This window comes from Tyto alba, unplaced genomic scaffold, assembly GCF_018691265.1.
Source record: "Tyto alba isolate M040663 unplaced genomic scaffold, T.alba_DEE_v4.0 Super-Scaffold_22, whole genome shotgun sequence".
Taxonomy (NCBI): domain Eukaryota; kingdom Metazoa; phylum Chordata; class Aves; order Strigiformes; family Tytonidae; genus Tyto; species Tyto alba.
In genome coordinates, this window is record NW_024881296.1 from 10,642,623 (window position 1) to 10,660,322 (window position 17,700).

Here is a 17,700-nt window from a genome sequence, read left to right on the forward strand (position 1 = left end):
CACTGCCAGCCAGCCAGATTGTTTCACAGGATACACCAGCAAATTTGAAGGCCATTTTTGAATGAGATTGGTTTTGGCTGATGAGAAATTAACGCTGAGGTTTTTGCTGTCAGTCATACCCAGAACTTGAAGAAGGCTGCTACGAGCGAGAGCGCCTTGTGCTACAAAGATGAATGTGCAAACTGCGGTAGCTCTGTCACAGAAGACAAAAAGCTACTTTAGAGTTAAGGTGAGAAAGTAAGAGGCAGATTGCTATAGATAGGAAAGCAGCTGTTTCATGAACGCGGCTATCGGTTTGCTGAGACCGTATTTATTATTTATGAGGAACACTGGTCAGGTGTATTACATGCGACTGCTTAACACTGCTTTGAAGGCATTTGGATTTACACATTGTTATCTTCCTCATCGTTCTTCCCGTTGCAAGGATGCGGTTTCAGTTTTTTAGCAAGTTCTTTTAATAAGGTATAATGCCTGTCCCACGAGAGTTCGGCCTACAGTGTGAAGAGGATGGCACAGGGTATGACACCGTGGTATATTTCAGGCAGATTTGAGCTTTATCTAAGCCAGACAAAAGCCATGAAACCACATAACAGGAATTAGCTCCCCTAAGGGCACGTAAAAGGAGCTAGGTCTCCTAGGGACATGCTACCGTGGCTCTGATCCAGAAGAGGCAGAGCTGGCACAGCAAGCTTACATTACGCCTCAAAATACCACAGGCATACCCTGATAATGTAACACAAATAGACCATAAAACATCAGATAGGAAGTGGCTCTGTCTAACTCTCCAGCTGGATATTTCTTACATTTATTGCATTGGTCATTTTAAGTGCACAACTCAGAAAAATGAAACTGTTTTCAAGAAGACTACAGTAAGAAATACTGTAACTATGGAGAGAGGCTACATTTTCTGCAGTAAATGGTAAATGAACTTATTCTGCCATATGAATGAATTGTTAAGTCATCTACTGTATTATAACTCAGTGGAATTACACGATTTAATATCTATTGTCATTATCAATTAAATTTATGCTCACAGGGATCTGCAAGTTGGTTTCTAGCATTTGCTCAAATGCAATATATCAGAGTGGGTCTTCACAAAAGGAAGAATAACCATTTTATTCTTTGTGCTCCGAAATGTAAGTTGAACAAATTAGGATGAGTATTTCCCCTACAGTATAATTTTGAAGGGAACTCATGATCTGCAGTGTTGGGTTAGACTGCTCATCCATCAGGTTCACCATATCACCTGACAGTATTAATATTTGCTTCTTCGAAAGAAGGAAGGTGTCCTTCGTGGCACGCTCTCTTCCCTGTGTCTAGCTTTAACTCTGTCACTTTCTACCTACATTAAATTCACAGCTTCTTGACACTTGATAAGCCTTAAATTATGTTTTCCTCTAATGCAACAGGCAAGCTGTTATAGTAAGATGTCTCTTCTTTTTAAATAGTCAAAAAAGTCTCAACAGCTGTGTGGCACTGGAATACAATTTAAAACAGCATGTCCAAAATTAAGTGTTTTGTTAGGCAAGTCATGACTGTCAGCCCTGGACTTAATCTGGGAAAATATTGAGCATACACTTATCTTTGCCTTTCATTAAGTTATTTGTGCTTAATTTTACAGGTCTACGGGCCTGGCTACTTTCTGCAAATATGTGGAGTTCCCTTTAGTACTGAACTACATAAATTGTTTAATTAAAAAAAAAATGAAACCAGGAGTTCTTTATTAGTCATTACAACTATTTGCTCAATAGCACTTTAGAAAGCTGTGCAAGCTCTTGTGGGATAAAACCTATGAAAGAATTTTTTAGTCTTATCTGCAACAATTGATTATTTAGGAGTTGTAAATTCCCTAGAGTTTTTTAGATGAACTATAATCAAATTCTAGCATCTCAGGAATGAATTGTGATGTCACGTGAACTAGGAAGTTTTGACCTAAGAGGAGGCCAAAAACTAGTTGTTTGTTAGTTGATCTGACTTGTATAATCTCATTCTACCTGTTATTCGAATTTTCCCCTCTAAACACAGTGATCTGTCATGACTAATTTTTTCTGTATTCTACATCACTTGCTCCCTGGATATTGCTGGTCTTTGGGTAAGTTTTCTCCTAAGCCCTACAGTGATCGGGATTTCTCTGGATGGTATTCCACTCCACCTCCCCTCCCTGCCTCAGAGAGTATTACACTTCTTAAAGATATGAAGTCTCCATCTGAACAACAACAACACTTGCTCTTTTTCTACGGACTAATAGTTCTAATGTATCTTCTAGCTGGGAAAGTGATAGCTTAGAGGGTACACCCTCCTTAAGAGATCTTCTTCCATGTTTTTTCTGAAACATACTTAGTTCTCTGATTGGGAAAATAAGATTTTTATACACAGAATCCATAGCAGCTACAAAAACAGAATTATCCCGCCTTATTCAGATCTGCAGGGATTTGTTACTTTCCAGTTTGCAGAATATTTCTTTCAAACTCTGCTCTAGAGTATACTGTTACTTTAGCTCTATATGATAGGGTTTCGCAATTATCACTTCTAGGAGATTTCCAGATTTACTCAATTTACAGACTGATGTAAGGATCATCCCTTTCGGGTCATAATTTAAGAGCTGAGCCTAGCTATTTCTTTCTGATACAATGTTAATAGCATTTCCATAAGCCAAATTCTTATTTAGGAAACTACATCTCACAGGCCAGTTTTGAGAGGTGGAGCATATGAGTAGGAAAATGTTTCCTGTGCTAATGAGATTAAAGAATAATTGGAAGAAAAGTCAGATGAAGTAGTAGATGTTTGTTTGAAGAATAAAAAGGAGATCCTTAATATTTTAAATAAATTCTTGCCATCAACATTTAGAAGTATAGTGCCAAATTCTAAACAGGATTAGTTTTTTTCACTGTATTGGTGCACTTTGAACATAGGAATTAAAACTATTTAACAATTTTACTAATAATACACAAGCCAAAATGAAACCCCGCACACGCAACCTGACGAGGGAGTCAGAGTGTGAAGAAGCAGCACAGCAGCTGGAGTGAACAAGTACATCTAAGACTATGAAATCAATTTGCCTCGGTGTTTAGTCCCTATTTTAGTGTATGTTAACTGGTTAACATAGAGTTGTCCTTCCAACTGTACTTTTAGAGAATTTAGGGAAAAAATTACAAAACCATGTACAGATGTATGAGCTGCTAAATACAAATGTGCTGACCTATTTGTGCATCATGACACTAACACCTCAAATAATCTGGCAAACAAGTCAGAAACCACCTCAGTACATATGTGGTTTGCAAGAAATCAATATGAAATTTTCATGGGGGCTGGTGTTGAAATAGATGATAGAGGAAGATCAAGTCTTTTCATTTTAGAAGATTAATTCTCTTCCTTTCTGCTAAGCAACCTCAATGGCTCACTTTTTAATGTTTCTTTATTGCCAGCGCAGATGCTACTCCCCAGGACCGATACTGGTAGACCTAGAAATGAGAACTCCATGCACCTGACTGGGAAACAGAGAAACAGCGTGAACCCTGCTGTGAGCAAAATGAGCTGCAGAGTGAGAACTGACCCTCCTTGCTCTCACTGCTCCCCATCTGCTCATGTGCCACACACCTGCGGCACACCGGCAGCTCGGCGGCATCGGCAGGGAAAGCTCCCAGGTGACATCGCAGTGCAACACACACAGTCGGTATATAAGCAACCCCTGGCAGAAGCACATCTGGACAGGCACGGGAGCAGAACCAGTAACTCCCTTTCCAAGATTAGGCAGCCCTTGCTCCTCTGGCACCCCTCAGGGGGTCAGGACTCTGCTTCGATTTCCACCGCAGCACAAGCCGCTGCTCTCAGCCACCCCTGCAGTTGTATTTCTCCTTCAGACAGCGAGGAAGGGGAGGAGGTTAACATTTACTGAATTTGGGGCATGAGTTGTCAGCACAGCTGCAGCGCTAAGTGGTTGCATGTGCAGGAAAATCCTTCTGCCTATCGCAGGGATTTGCAGTCCTCTGCTCCTTTCTCACGAGGGCCGCAGCGCTTCTGGAGTGCTCCATAGGTGGGAGGCAGCGGCTGAGCAACTGCGTTCCTGTTCTGACTCATGCCAGATGGGGTGACACTCCCGATTTCTTTCGCCTTTTGCACCAGTCTTTACGTTTGTAAATGAGCTGCTCTCATTTGTGATTAACCTACAAACTCTTGCCAGATGGGGTAGTTTGAACTTGAATAACCATCTGCAGTTTGGGGCAATGCATGAGGTTTTCCAAGGCACCAATGCACTAGACAAGTATTTTTGGTGTATTTGTCCTTGGCCTGACCTCTCAGGTTTCTATACCTCTCTGCAGTTATCATTCCTGCAAACAGCTTAAGACTCAGGTAAATATTTGTCAGCTGGGAAATGGCAGACACTGGCCTAATACCTGAATGGTATGCGCTGGCTGCTCCCTTGGACAAACCCGGCTGTGCAAGTGCTCCTCCTCAGCTCTTCTCTTCCAGCACAGAGCACAGAAGCTTAGCTCCAGTCACTGCAGAACAGGACAAGGAGGCCAATCCTCACTGGCATGTCCTATGGATGCCCTTTTTGATTTTCCTCATTACCCTGGGCATCATTCCTGAAAACCCCCTAAAACTAGATTTTGGAGTAATTATTAGTCCAAACTAAAAATTTCAATTATTTAATCAATTTTTTTTTTAGTCAAACTTCAATAAGCCATCTCTTTCCTGAAAGGGAAAAACCCTTATTTTCTACAAATACTTATCATCTTTATTATTGTTTTGTATTTGTCAAATAAGAAGCTTTGTGATTTTTTTTTTTTTTTTCTGATTAGCTACTTTTTGGTTTACATTTTAGGAATAACCTGTAAGTAAATTCAGAAGTCTAATAAGGATTTCTTCCATGACTGTACATTGAACATGAGATCCCACAGCTGATACTGTATTGAAGTTCATTCACAATGCTATGCCCAAGAAAAATACAGCCCTTTGCAGGATTTCAAGGCAAGATGCACTTTTGATCTGGCACAATAGAGCCTTGTGTACGTAAGTTTCACCTGTTATACAGAAAAAGTTCTTGATTAACAGATGAAATTGATATATTATCTGCCTGTTTCTCAATAAAGGGACAGATTTTAACATAATTTGCTGTTATGTTAAGTGACATTGGACTGAGTCTCTGTGAAAATGTGCTGTGTTCAGTGGCCTTCACATTTCACATCTCATGTACAAAATGGTCTAATGTTACTGGTTTGGAAGGGAAAAATATCAGTGGACACTGGTCAGCAAGTTCTTTCAGCTAAGTGGGAGAAGACAGCTGCAGAGGGTATGGATAATGTAAGATATAATGGTTTTAAACTCAGAGTTATTAAATGGGGTCTTGTTTATGAGGTTGTGAGTGAAGATAATTATCGACTGATGGCTCTATATTTTAATATATGAACCGAGTTTGGTCTGGTTTGTACCAGCTGTATTTCCATAAAATATCACAAACTTGCAACAAGCACATTTTCTTGCTTTCTCTATAACTGGGCAGCAACAGATGAAACTCTAACACTGACGGTGGTGTCTGAAGCCTTCACACCAACACATGATGATGGAGTGTCTCCCCCCAGGCAGCTCTGAGGAGGGAGACTGCGCCTTCTTGCCCTGCTAACTTCGTTCCTGGTGGGACAAGAAAATTTTCATGGAGTGGAAATGAAATTAGCCCACTCCCCTTTAAATGAGATCCCTTTGTTTCAGGTTTCCAGACTGGTGATCACAGCTAAGCACCAGGCTAGTGCTCACAAAGGTGTCCTGCTCAGGCTACCAGTCTGCCGCTGTCACAAATCCTGAATGCACATGAGAAGGTAAAGACAAAAGTTTCCTTAATGGACCTCTTTGTTCTCATCAACATTATCAGTGAGTATTCACCTGTTCTTTTTCTCTGTAATGTAGATGTTAGTACTTGAAGTAGAGGAAGTTTCCTGATTTTTTTATATTTTAAATTTTTTTTTTTTTTTTTTTTCCCATGTGAATTCCTCAGAAGAACTCCAGGTTTTAAATGCCACAGCAACAGCTGATTACCCTCTCTCTACTGCTGTAGAAAGCAACGAGATTCTCCTTCTCCCTGACTTATGCCTTTAGCTTCCTTACTCGCTTCCCTGGGGAGCTGCAGGTGACCAGACCTTAATTATTCCCAAAGAGAAACCTGAGGGGCTGAGCTGGCCAGGGGCGAGCAGAGAGCCCACTGTCACCACTCCCCATGCCTCTCAGTCAGAGCTGTGACACCTGTGGTTGCCAGTGTTCCTCCAAGGCAAGGCACTTATCCAGTGGCATCATTCCAGCAGTGCTGAAGTGTACGTGCTCTATATTTTCATGCAATACCCGCAAGTGTGAGTAAGTGAGGCAAACCAAGAATAGCTGTGCTTACTACTCAGAGGCACACTATAAAGTGTCCAGTAATAAATATTACATATAGCAAATTCCAGTTTGCTATTACTTTATCTATTCTGTACGTGAATGCAGACCTGTTTCTAACGCTACTCATATTGTCCGTTGTGGACTGCCAAAGGCATTAGCAATTTTGCACTATAAAATCTACAGAGCAAGCTAAATAGCCAATGTTTTTAAGCTGAGCATTTAGGGATTTCATAAAGTGCACCAACTTATTGAAAATTTTCTGGAAGGAAAACTCTCCAATGTCAAAGAAATGCAGAGCTGAGCCTAGGGGGTTTTTGTGTATATAGCTCCACTTTTATTTTTTCTCCATCAAACTAGAATAATGACTCATTATTTTAGATTATTTCCACTTAATTCAAGGAACAGTACAGAGGGATTGCCCTTACAGAGTTTCTAAACTTTCTAGTTTAACAAATGCTTTCTGTAGCGAGTATAACCCACTTTCAATTATCACTCATCAAGAGCCTCTTATAGTCTCCATCTTAACGAATCACGTTATGAATTACAAGGTCATCTTTGCAGGTTCAGTCCCTAGGCACAACCAAGGTTACTGTTTTTTTTAAAACATTTCAAATAGAAAAAAACTTGAGGTCTGATTTAGTTCAATATAAATCCACTTTGATATAAGTGAGAAAAAAAACAGTGAAAATTAGTCTAAATTTTCTAAATCATCAGAACAGATGAGAAACTGTAATTTTGATCTTACTAAATCATTCAAAGATAACAGCATTTATCCAGGTTGCAGAAGACCTGTTTCACACCTATTTTCTGTATTAATCAGAAGAACAAATCTATACCACAGTCTCTCACTTTGCAGTTGAACAAGTTAATCAGTACACTGCAGGATATTCCAAGAAACATTACCCTCATCACTGCTAGTTGGAACCACTGTACCAAGATAGATAATTAGGTATTAGAAACTCGTCATAATCGAGAGCAAGAACAGAAGATCAAGGATGCCTGGTGACAAAGGGTCCTGGGGCAGTGGGTGATGTGAATTCAGTCATCTTGGAGAAAAGGTTTGCACTTGAGCATCCTGACATTCTGGATTAATTTGCAAGCCTCAGAGCTGCCGATCTAATAGAGAATATAGGTCTAGCAGTGACATGTTTCATTTTTATACCTGACCCGACTTGACAGACTCCACCCGGATTCACAGGTAGTATTTTGAGGAAAAGCAAAACCACAGTTTTTATTTCATAGCTTGCTCTGTGAAAAACGAATCTCCCTCTTCTGCTGAAGCACTAAGGCTTCACATCCAGAAATCCTCATACCCATTTCTAGCTCACAGCTGGTTTATTGGGCCTGCCTTGCATCTCTGGCATCCTTCTATTCTGGTACTTCTGCCCTGAGATTAGCACAATGAAAACTGGGCACGCCTGCAGGGCACAATGCTCTAGTGTTTGTGCACAGAACTGCTGGGTTATCGATAACCGCTGCTCTGAGAGGGATTACTGGGGAGTCATTTGAGGGCCTTCCAGTCTGTCTTCACTTTTTCCCTTTTTGTGCTGTATTCTCCTCACATCTGTCTGCAGTTTGCTATTTCTCCCCTCATAGCCACCTGGTTACATACTCTCTACCATAACCAATTTCTGATATGTGGGCTGTTTAAACTCCCACAAACAAACGTAGTTATTGCAGCTTGCCAAGCACTGTGGTTGGGAAAGAGCCTGGCTCTTAGAGGACCTGGGTGTACTACCTACTCTCTACACTCTCTTTTATTAACACAGTCTCTTTTATTAATGTGGAACTTCCTATGGAATTACCATGTAATTATCACATCTAATGTTATCATGTACAACATTGTTTTATAGATCAACCTGCTTAGACAACACACAAATCACACTGAAACATGCTATGGCAACACCACCATGCAAAATATAGGGGTTTTTGTTTCAAACGTTGGGATAGTTTCCTTTGTGGCTGTTTATTTACTTTTTAGTGTCCTTTACTGACTTTGTCCCATTGAATCCAAAATTCTTCCTGATTACAGTGGATTCAAAGCATATTACAGGAAGCCTTTACCTATAAGAAAGTAGTTAAAGAATTACAGTTTTGTTTTAACATGTGAGATATTCCCACAGCCTCATAAAACTTTGTTCTTTCACTCTGTTTCTTTTTGATTACTAGAAAGTAGATATATATTTATGTTTTAAATACTTCAGGAAATACTCTTGAGCCTCATTATACAGGAGGCAGTTTCTGAGAACTGCTTCTCCTTACCTAGAAACTAGAAAACAAAAACCATGATCTTTGCTGAAAGCTCTCATATTTTTCATTTCAACGCACACAGCTCCACTAACCAGGTCACAGAAAAAGCCACGGACACACACACGCACACACACACAGCAGCGTCACCTGCACAATTCAACAGACAATGCAGACAAACTTGAGTATAATCCAAGATCTTTCTACCTCTTTTCATAACAGGTTAGTGCTCGCCCTCAGTGTTGGTGTACAGTTTTTATGGCATGGGAAAATAGGGATGTTTCTGCCCTACAAAAATAAATGCGTTGAATGCTTTAGTTTGAACTTTCACAATGTTAAAAAAAAAAATCCAAAGAAACTGGATAAGTAAAAAGAATCCCACATATCAGGAAATCAGTGGATCTTTTGGCAGGTGGCAAGAGAATGCCCACAGCAAATTTACCAGCCTTCATTTCTTTACCTTCATGAAATAGCTTTTGAAAATTATATATTAAAAAAAAAAAAAATCAGTTCTTGTAGTCCATCACCAAAATGAAATCCCAATCAAACCCTTGCGCATCATCAGCATGAATTCTTTGGTCCTGAAGAAGCTGTGCTAGACATTAAGGAAGATAGGGAAATTATTATTGTTTTTATTTTTCCCTGTGCCCAATTAAAAAAAAAAAAATGGGACTAATTATTTTTTAGTAAAATAAAATGGAGACAGGATGGAAATCCAATGTATTCAAACTGTGTTAGACTTATTATTTTGGGAGGCACCAGAAGAAGGAACAACATCAAGCAAGTTTTCACAGATTCTTTACTACAATTAAAAAAAAAAAAAGAAAAAAAAAAAAAAAGTGACTAATTTCATGCTTCCTAATGCAAAAAGCATGGCTCCCAAAGGTCCGTTCCTCCATGTGTGACTACTAAGGTCAGTGGGAAAGGGAACTAGGGAGGAGGGGTTGTAATGAAAGCATGTTATAACGCTGTCATTTCTAGGAAAATTCACAAACTGTGATGAATACAGTTTTAACTGTCAAGTTAGAGAAGCGAAAAGGGAAAGTAGGGATCAGTGAGGGAGAGGGGAGAAGGATGTCCCATCAGGTTTACTAGTCTTCCGAGGCAACAAACTTACCACATTGCGTGTGAATTTCTCAAAAGATGTTCGACGATCCAGAGTGTTTTCCAACTTAAATTTAAAATAAAAAAAAAAAAAAAAAAAAAAAGAAACAAAAAGGAGGGGAAAAAGAAAAGCAAGAAAAAATGGAGTAGAAAAGAAGGATCGATGAAACAATGGACTGCAAAACAAAGTTTGTATAAATCAGGAAGCAAACACAGGTGTGAAGCTGTAATGGGACTCTGCAAAACAGGGGATGGGCAAAGCAGATATAGTATTCGACAAAAATAATTTTTCATGGGGATCAAACTGGTTTGACTTAAAAGAAAAACTGAAAATAAAAAGAAATAATGAAGTGCACATCTTGTGTTAATGAACTGACATTCACAAACTTAAGGACTTCACACAGACAGTTGTAGATTTCTGGTATTTTCAACATCTCTTTCTATATTAGAACTTCAGAAATCAGTGTTTGAACAAAAAACAAAATCACACAGTACTTTCATATAATTTTAGGTTGTCATTATAAACAGTAGAATGCTATGGTGTTAATAACTACCTTGTTCCGGTAATGACTGGGGCCCTGGTTTTGCAAGGTACAGGGCTCCCAGATGAATCTAGGAGATTACTGTTTAGAGCCCACTAATAAAATTATTTATCATTATAGAAATCTGCATTGCCCAGGTGCTCCACATAGTATGGGCTGTGTCTATTCAGAACTCATTCCATAATCTGGGCTTTTCTAAGCAAGTATTACATACCAAGACATGAGCCTCTGCCGAAGTGTGACATGATCAGTCTTTCAAGTCAGATGCCTAGCCTACTCAAAACTATTCATGTAATAATAGGGAAAGAAACAGAATTAGGAAGCCCCTATATTTATAGTTGAAATTAGAAGTTATTCATATGAATAAGATGGTTTCTAAACACATTCGGTAGCTTTTATAGGTGGAATAAAGAGAACAACAATTATTACATAAGCAAACTTGCAAACATGAAAGACTATTCTTCTGGGATTTTATTTTATTTTTTTAATGTATTTGTAAAGCACTTTGCAATTTAAGGTGCTTCATAACAGAGAAAACAGTACAATATGGGATGTAAAAATAAAAATAAGTTTTGCTAGATTAACTTATTGAAACATGCCCGCATGCAGGATATATACACATATATGTATATTGAACTCCTGTGTGTATGTGACCCTCCAAACACGCCAAGCTGGTCACCTACCAGATATCCAGTTGCACTGGCACAGGGGAGAGAAGACTAAGTATTGTTGCAAACATAACCACCGCTTTGCACAGTGGCAAGACAAAGGCAAGATGGACCAATACCTTTTTCTTGGCCTGTAGCAGCTCCTGGTAGGCACTGGATCGTATAAAACGAGGATAAGAATCACTTTTCATCAGTTTGTAAATGTGCTCCTGAAAGGGAAAGAAGGAGCTGTTACTCCCATAAAAGAAGACATATATAAAATAGGAGGCAGTCATATATGTTCTAGTTGTGGAATGTATACCAGCAAGCACTGTTTTGTATAGAAAGTCTTACAGGATTACAGGTTGCAGTTCTGAAGCTAAGGCTGAATTGCTCTCTATTCTTAAAGCAGAAATCCCACCTGTTTTTTTTATGTATAAGGACCACAGAACAGCTTTTTAATTTTTTTTTTATTATTATTTATTTAATCTATAGTCCCTATTTTCACTACAGAATTGTTTTTCTAAGAATTTACAGCTGCTCCTAGCTTAAGGCTCAGTTTCAAACCTCCCTTACATTAGTCAGTCTAGCTAAGTGACTAAATCAGGAGCTGTGGATCCTTCCTCATCAGATTTTCTGGGTTAGTTTCTGGAAATGCTTTTCTGACTTCATAAGCTGGGGAAAGGTACTGGATTTCTAATTCAGCACCACAAATAAGTGCTTAAGTTAGGGAGGATATCCCCTGGCTACTCTTAAAAGCATCCATTGACATGTTCAGTCTGCTATCCAGCTGACAACATAAAAAGGAAAATACATATGCAAATTGAAAAACAGTTCCAGACTAATCTAATTTCCAAGATATTTATTCTTCAGAGGCATATGAAAATTTGGAAACCCTTATCCAGAAAACAAATGACACAGGCAGTTTATAGAGCTTTTCTTTATGCAGCATTCTCATTTCTGTAAAAAATGAAAAACTAAAAATCTATGATGTAGGACATTTTGTAATTCTAACTCTAGTTATAATGTTAGGAAATAGATTTGTAGAAAAAAACACTTGGAGTAGGAAATACTCTCAAAAAATATTTTAAAAAATATCCACTGAATTGTATTAGCTATTTTTGTTTTAACTTTTACTCAAACCCTACCTTTTACTGTAAGAAACTTGTAGCACAGCAATAAGGAAGCAGCAAATAAACTGTAAAGTAAATACTGTTTCTCATCTTGTTACTGCATAAAATTAGTGAATAGAAAAACAAGAAACCACCTTGCTTGAAAATTATGGCAAGGTAAAATAAAAGTGGATTTTTAATTTTTGCTGTATTAGAAACTCTATAAATTATTCTAAGTGCCTTTCACTGTATTTCTTGCAGTAAGTAGAGAAATTCTGATGTATATTCAGAACTTAGGCTTGTTCATTTGAGGAGTTTTTATGCCACTCAGTTTCTGTGAAAGTAGCCAATAGAGAGCAGAAAGGGCACTGCTCCTGTATCAATAGTGATGGGCATTAAAATGTTATTTCTGTGCAAAAAATCAACCCTGCAAAAGCAAGAATAAATTAGTCTGTATTAGTATTGTTAATGCACACATTAGTCAGGAATTGAGGCTGGATGTTATTTAGCACACTCAGTCTATTTTAACTTATGTATCACTCTCATTTGACATGGAGTTCTGTGGTGCCATCTTTCAAGTCCAGCAATGCTTTTCAGAATGCTTGTAACCACAATTAAACGACCTGTTGGCTGCCAGGGTGACTTATAAGCGGTCTCTTTCCCAGCTGGCAGGCCACAAAGAGCCTGCTGCAGAGGCAGAGCCCTGCTCCTGACAAAACCCTGCCACTTCAGGTGGGGCACGTTGTAAAGGTCCTAAAGCTTCAAGTCAGAACACGTACAGTGCAGTCTACCCCCTTTTCCCAGAGAAATGGAGGCTTCCACGTTCAAGTTGTGTGTTGAACTGGATCAAATAAGCAGAGGTCTGACAGCAGGAAAAGTCATTCTTGCATAAAGACTGAATACTCCACATCTTTCATAAATGAAGGGGGGAAAAAAAAAAAAAAAAAAGAGATCTGAAAGTAATATGGTGTTGAAATTTTACACCTATTAAAAAAAAAAAAAAAAAAAGGATACTGGCAAGGAATTTAATTGTCCTTTTCTGACTCAACTGCAAAGACGTATTTTTTAAAGCATTTAATCTTGCTAGATTGTTTATTTGTGTAATTTACAGCTTTGCTATACTCTGCATTCCTAAATCTCCAGGGGGTCAGGAGATGCAAGCAAAAATTGTGTGTTTGGCTTAATGTAGAGTACTTCAAAACAGTGGGTATGATACAGTGTCTAATGAAACTTTATCGTTGCATCATAGGTTGTTATTCTCATAACAGCAAAATGAAAAGGTGGTAGAATTATTCCCCCTCCTATTTAGGGCAGAGGCACTTTCCCAAAAAGTAGAAAGCCCTGATTCAATTTCCTTCTCTCCTTTGTAGGACTTGCAGCACCATCTCTTGACTCCCAAGATGATGACCTAATAATCAAGCTGTAGGAAATTCTGCAGGGATATGATCTCAATCTCTCCTTTTGACACCATTTCACTTTGCATTAATAATTAATTTTTCATCACTGGGCTGCTGATGAAAAAGGGAGGATGGTACTGGTTCTACTAATTTTACTGTGAATCCAGTTATTTTCTATTGCTTTTCTCAGAAGTCTGCAAAGATGAAATGTTAAGTTATAAGTCACATGAAGTGTTGCATTTAATACAGAAGTAATTGGTTTTTCTTCTGAGGAAAACCAAGATTTGTATTTTACCATTTTGTTTTTTTGGTTTGCTTGTTTTGTTTTGTTTTGTTTTGTTTTTTTTAACTTTTACTTCCAATGTCAAAAATAAAAGCATTTTCACAAATCTAGCTCTGGTCAAAAGTATCTTTTGATGATGGTATTCAAACTGTGACTAAATCAGAACCCCAAAATCCAAATAAGACATTTATAGACTGTTCTTTATTGCTGTAATACCAATTATTGAAGAGCAGATCTTTAGGATCTTTGCCCAGTGTTCTTTAGATAGTAGTTTAAGAAGGTATAGAATATACAACGTCCGTGAATGACGATATTTCTGCACAAGCTCTTACAAAATGTTATTTCTCACATGGGTTGTGTTCTTTTCATGATGGGAACCTATGACTCCTATAAATGATAACAACACTTTTGGGCATGCATTGAGAGAACAGACATCGAGCCTATATCAAGGGAAGTCTTTCAGAGAAAGATCTTGAGAACTAGAAATCAAAGTGTGTGTGGGGCAAGCTTTTCTCTTAATGTAACTGAGTAAGAAAATTAAGAAAACAGGAACATGAAAATACATTTTTCACTGCACTATATGCTTTGCTCTACTTGAAGCCCACTTGAAGCCTCTATATCAGACACAGAAGTTTCGTGAAGATCTTTAATAATTCATAGGTCACATGAAAGAAAGAATATTACCTGTTTCATTGCCAAAATGCCAGTTTAGGAAACAGAGCATTACCATCTAATTCCTAAATATATCTTATTTTATGCATATAGATTCCACTAGCCAATATTCTATTTCAAATGTCCCTGAACAAGATTGCAAACTGACCTGAGCATCTTCAAATGTGTATCTTCCAGGGTCCTTTACATTCTGTGTAGTTTTGTCATAACTTTTTGAATCTAGATTGATAGCGCTGGGTGCACCTGGAGCAAGAAATTCTTGCCAGATTTCTTGGACGCGGGCAGGAACTTCACGGATAGGCCTCTTCTTCAGGTCTTCTACTGCTAACCAGAACCTATGGCACAATACAGCATTTTGACTTCCAATTCAGTATAATCTTTAATGAAGTGTTCACAATCTTCTTTGCTCTTAAAAAAAAAAATGAAGTAACTCAAGGCTTAATCTAAAACATGCTAAAATAAGAAACCCCTGTGATTTTATGTTGGGACCAGCATTCAGATATACTGTCTCAGGCAATCAATCCACCTTAAGACGCAAATATTACAAGCCTCTTCATGAGATGGGTGGGAAATCCTTCATTACTTATGTATGGGTAACTTGCTTATGGGAAGGTTTCCATTTAACTGGAATTAAACTGAGATTTCATTTCACCTGAACCACAAGGCTTTTATCACTTATAAACCTAATGCTTTTTGACATTCTTTCAAAAGCTAGTAAGAACTTATGTTCTTGCTATCTACATGAATCTCTCTGAGTCCTGCTAAACTATGAACTGTGTAACTGTAATTTTGTTACAATTACTCCATGAATCATGTATAAACTGGGAAATCATTTGTTTTGCCTGCTATAATTTAATTTCTTTCTTCAGCATTGCATTTCTATGTATATTTTTATCAAAATGTTGAATGGAAGTACCCCTTCTCTCTTCTCTTCTGCTGCAGAGCAAACCAGTACGAGGCAGCCACATACAGTGCAAGCCAGTACATTGTATCCTGCTCACTTAGTCTGGAGCAGGATTACTAAAAAAGTCTTGAGCACTTTTTGATCACAGCTAGATAGCTATAAGCTTTGATATTCACTTTTGATTTGCTATTATGATTGTTTTATCATTATTTCTTCTGTGGGTGTTCAGACTCTCACTGCACAAAATAATTCTATATTCAACTAGGATCCCATGCTTAGACACGGTGGAGACCTCCTAGTTCTCCTCACACAAGAGCTCAATCAAAGTTAGACTCTGTTAAATATGTAATATATACCATCAGAACTCTTCATTATTGTTTTGACAGAGTTGATCCTATGAAACAGATAAGCTGAACTGTGAAACTGTGAAATGTTTGATTTTACAAGGCTGTCAAATAATTTGGGTTCACTTTCAAAATGTGGTTCTACCCTGCTTACACTGTGAGATCAAACTGAGCTCTCTCAGCTTAGTTAAACAGGGATGGGATAGGGGCGAAGAACGGTGGAATTATACTCAGACCCCCCTAGAAAGCAAAAGTACACCACCCTCAATTCAAATTCTAATACAGTTATTGCTAAAACTCTTAAGAGTAAAGCATAGCAAAGAAAACCTGACAGTATTCCTCCTATAAGACATTCTTCACTTGAGGTGATTTACCTTCCAGGAAGCAATTAGTCCTTCATAGTCCTGTTTTGAAACTCCTTTGTGGCACAGATGGAAGGAGCCTGTGCTCATTACTCACAAGCCATTATGGTCAGCTTCACTCTACTGAGATGACTATTTTAGGTATTTCTACACCCTTAAACTTCCATAGTATCTAAGCACAATCTCTCTATTGATCCCTTAAGATTCTCCAAAAGACAGAGAAGTAATATTGTCCCAGCTTCGCAAACATCTTAATAATGTAATAAGGTACAGTGGTTTCTCCAAGGTCACAAAGGGAGTCTGTGCCAACAGAAGAACTTCAGTTTCAAATATTCTGGGTAGCATCACTTATCTTTATGAAATGCAATGTGAATTGAACACAAATCTGCACAGAGCCTGAGGATGTATGCTGAGAATCTGCTGGCAATGCGGCAAGAATAGAGGCTTCATAACTCAAGTTTAAAAACTGCACAGCTTACAAACTCTAATTCAGTTCACTCTGCCAAATTTGGACAACCTACTTTGTTTTCCTTAAACTGCGTTCGATATTTGCATTTAAAAGTGTGTATCCTGCAGTGCTAACCCCTTCAAACGCATCTTCTGGGGCTGACTGATTACTCATGTGTATCGAAGTCAGGTAAGGAATAGAAAAATGAAAGGGAATGATGTTCTTTGTAAACACACATTTTCTGTCACCCTGCAGACATCCTGAGGATCTAGCTCAAAACTGTCACATTCTTGTTTGTTCCATTATATCACTGCCAATACTTCTGGAAGTCACCACAAACATGCCTTAGGATGCTATTTTCTTTTGCAAGTAAACTGTTTCCGCATAGTAGGTTATACTCAGTTACAGGAAAATAGATGGGAGATAAATTTAATTTCTTTGAGGAAACATTCAGCTTCTAGCATAGAATAGGCAGGTTGTATAGATACATCCTTACAGGCTGAACACCAGCTCTTTGACAGATTAATTTTATTTTACTAAATATAGAAATCTCTGTAAAAGTGGGAAGGAAATGCTGATTTCTGTGGTATGTTATGTCTAGAGTGCTTACTTCACAGCCAACACACATTTTAATATTTTAATCTACTTACCGATCTTTCAAGAAAAAATGCCTGCCCTGCTCCCACAGAGAGTTAAAGTCAAATCTGCAAAGTTAGGAAATGCCAAAAATAAGGCTGCTACCTCCTGCATTTTCAAAAATAACTTTTCTGAATATCCCATGGCAACCAATAGCACAGATGAAGTTGAAATGGAGCCTGCAAGACCTCAGCACAGGGCCTCAAATCAAAAGAGCTCCCTGTCCCCTTTTACAGCTCTCTGCCTCATGAGCTGTGACCAGAGGAAGGGAAGACTCCTGTAGCAAACAGCATGCAGTGTGCAACAGTAAATATGTGCAAGGGCAGGAGAGGGGAGAGGGTAACCCAATGGCATTTTCTGGGCAGTGATATACACAGACTTAGTGCTACTTCATGGAAGAAACTAGAGCTCAGTCTCTCTGCCCTTGGATGAAACTCTACCTCCTGCTGGTGGAGGTTTACTTTTGCCATGGAGACCCTCTCTAGAAGATGTTCAGTACCATCAGAAGTGATCCGAGTAGCTGGGTTTAAACCTTGCTTCTGCCTTCTGCAGAGGTATAGCTGAGCGAGAGTGTATAAGCATATGATAAATCCATGACATAGTAAGACACATTGCAAGACATCTGGGGGTTAT

General features: G+C 38.4%; 1 protein-coding gene across 15 annotated transcripts in view; it reads right to left on the bottom strand.

The window, feature by feature from the left end:
- RGS7 (regulator of G protein signaling 7) overlaps positions 1–17,700 on the bottom strand; it is a 256,688-nt gene that overhangs the window by 17,621 nt on the left and 221,367 nt on the right. For 5 of the 15 annotated variants that reach the window (XM_042795913.1, XM_042795912.1, XM_042795909.1 and 2 more), the window contains 3 exons: positions 14,522–14,708; positions 11,050–11,139; positions 9,734–9,787 (listed from right to left, as the gene is read on the bottom strand). In XM_042795913.1, coding sequence (XP_042651847.1) covers positions 9,734–9,787; positions 11,050–11,139; positions 14,522–14,708 — 331 coding nt within the window. The other 10 variants (XM_042795922.1, XM_042795911.1, XM_042795919.1 and 7 more) reach the window with 6 other exon arrangements.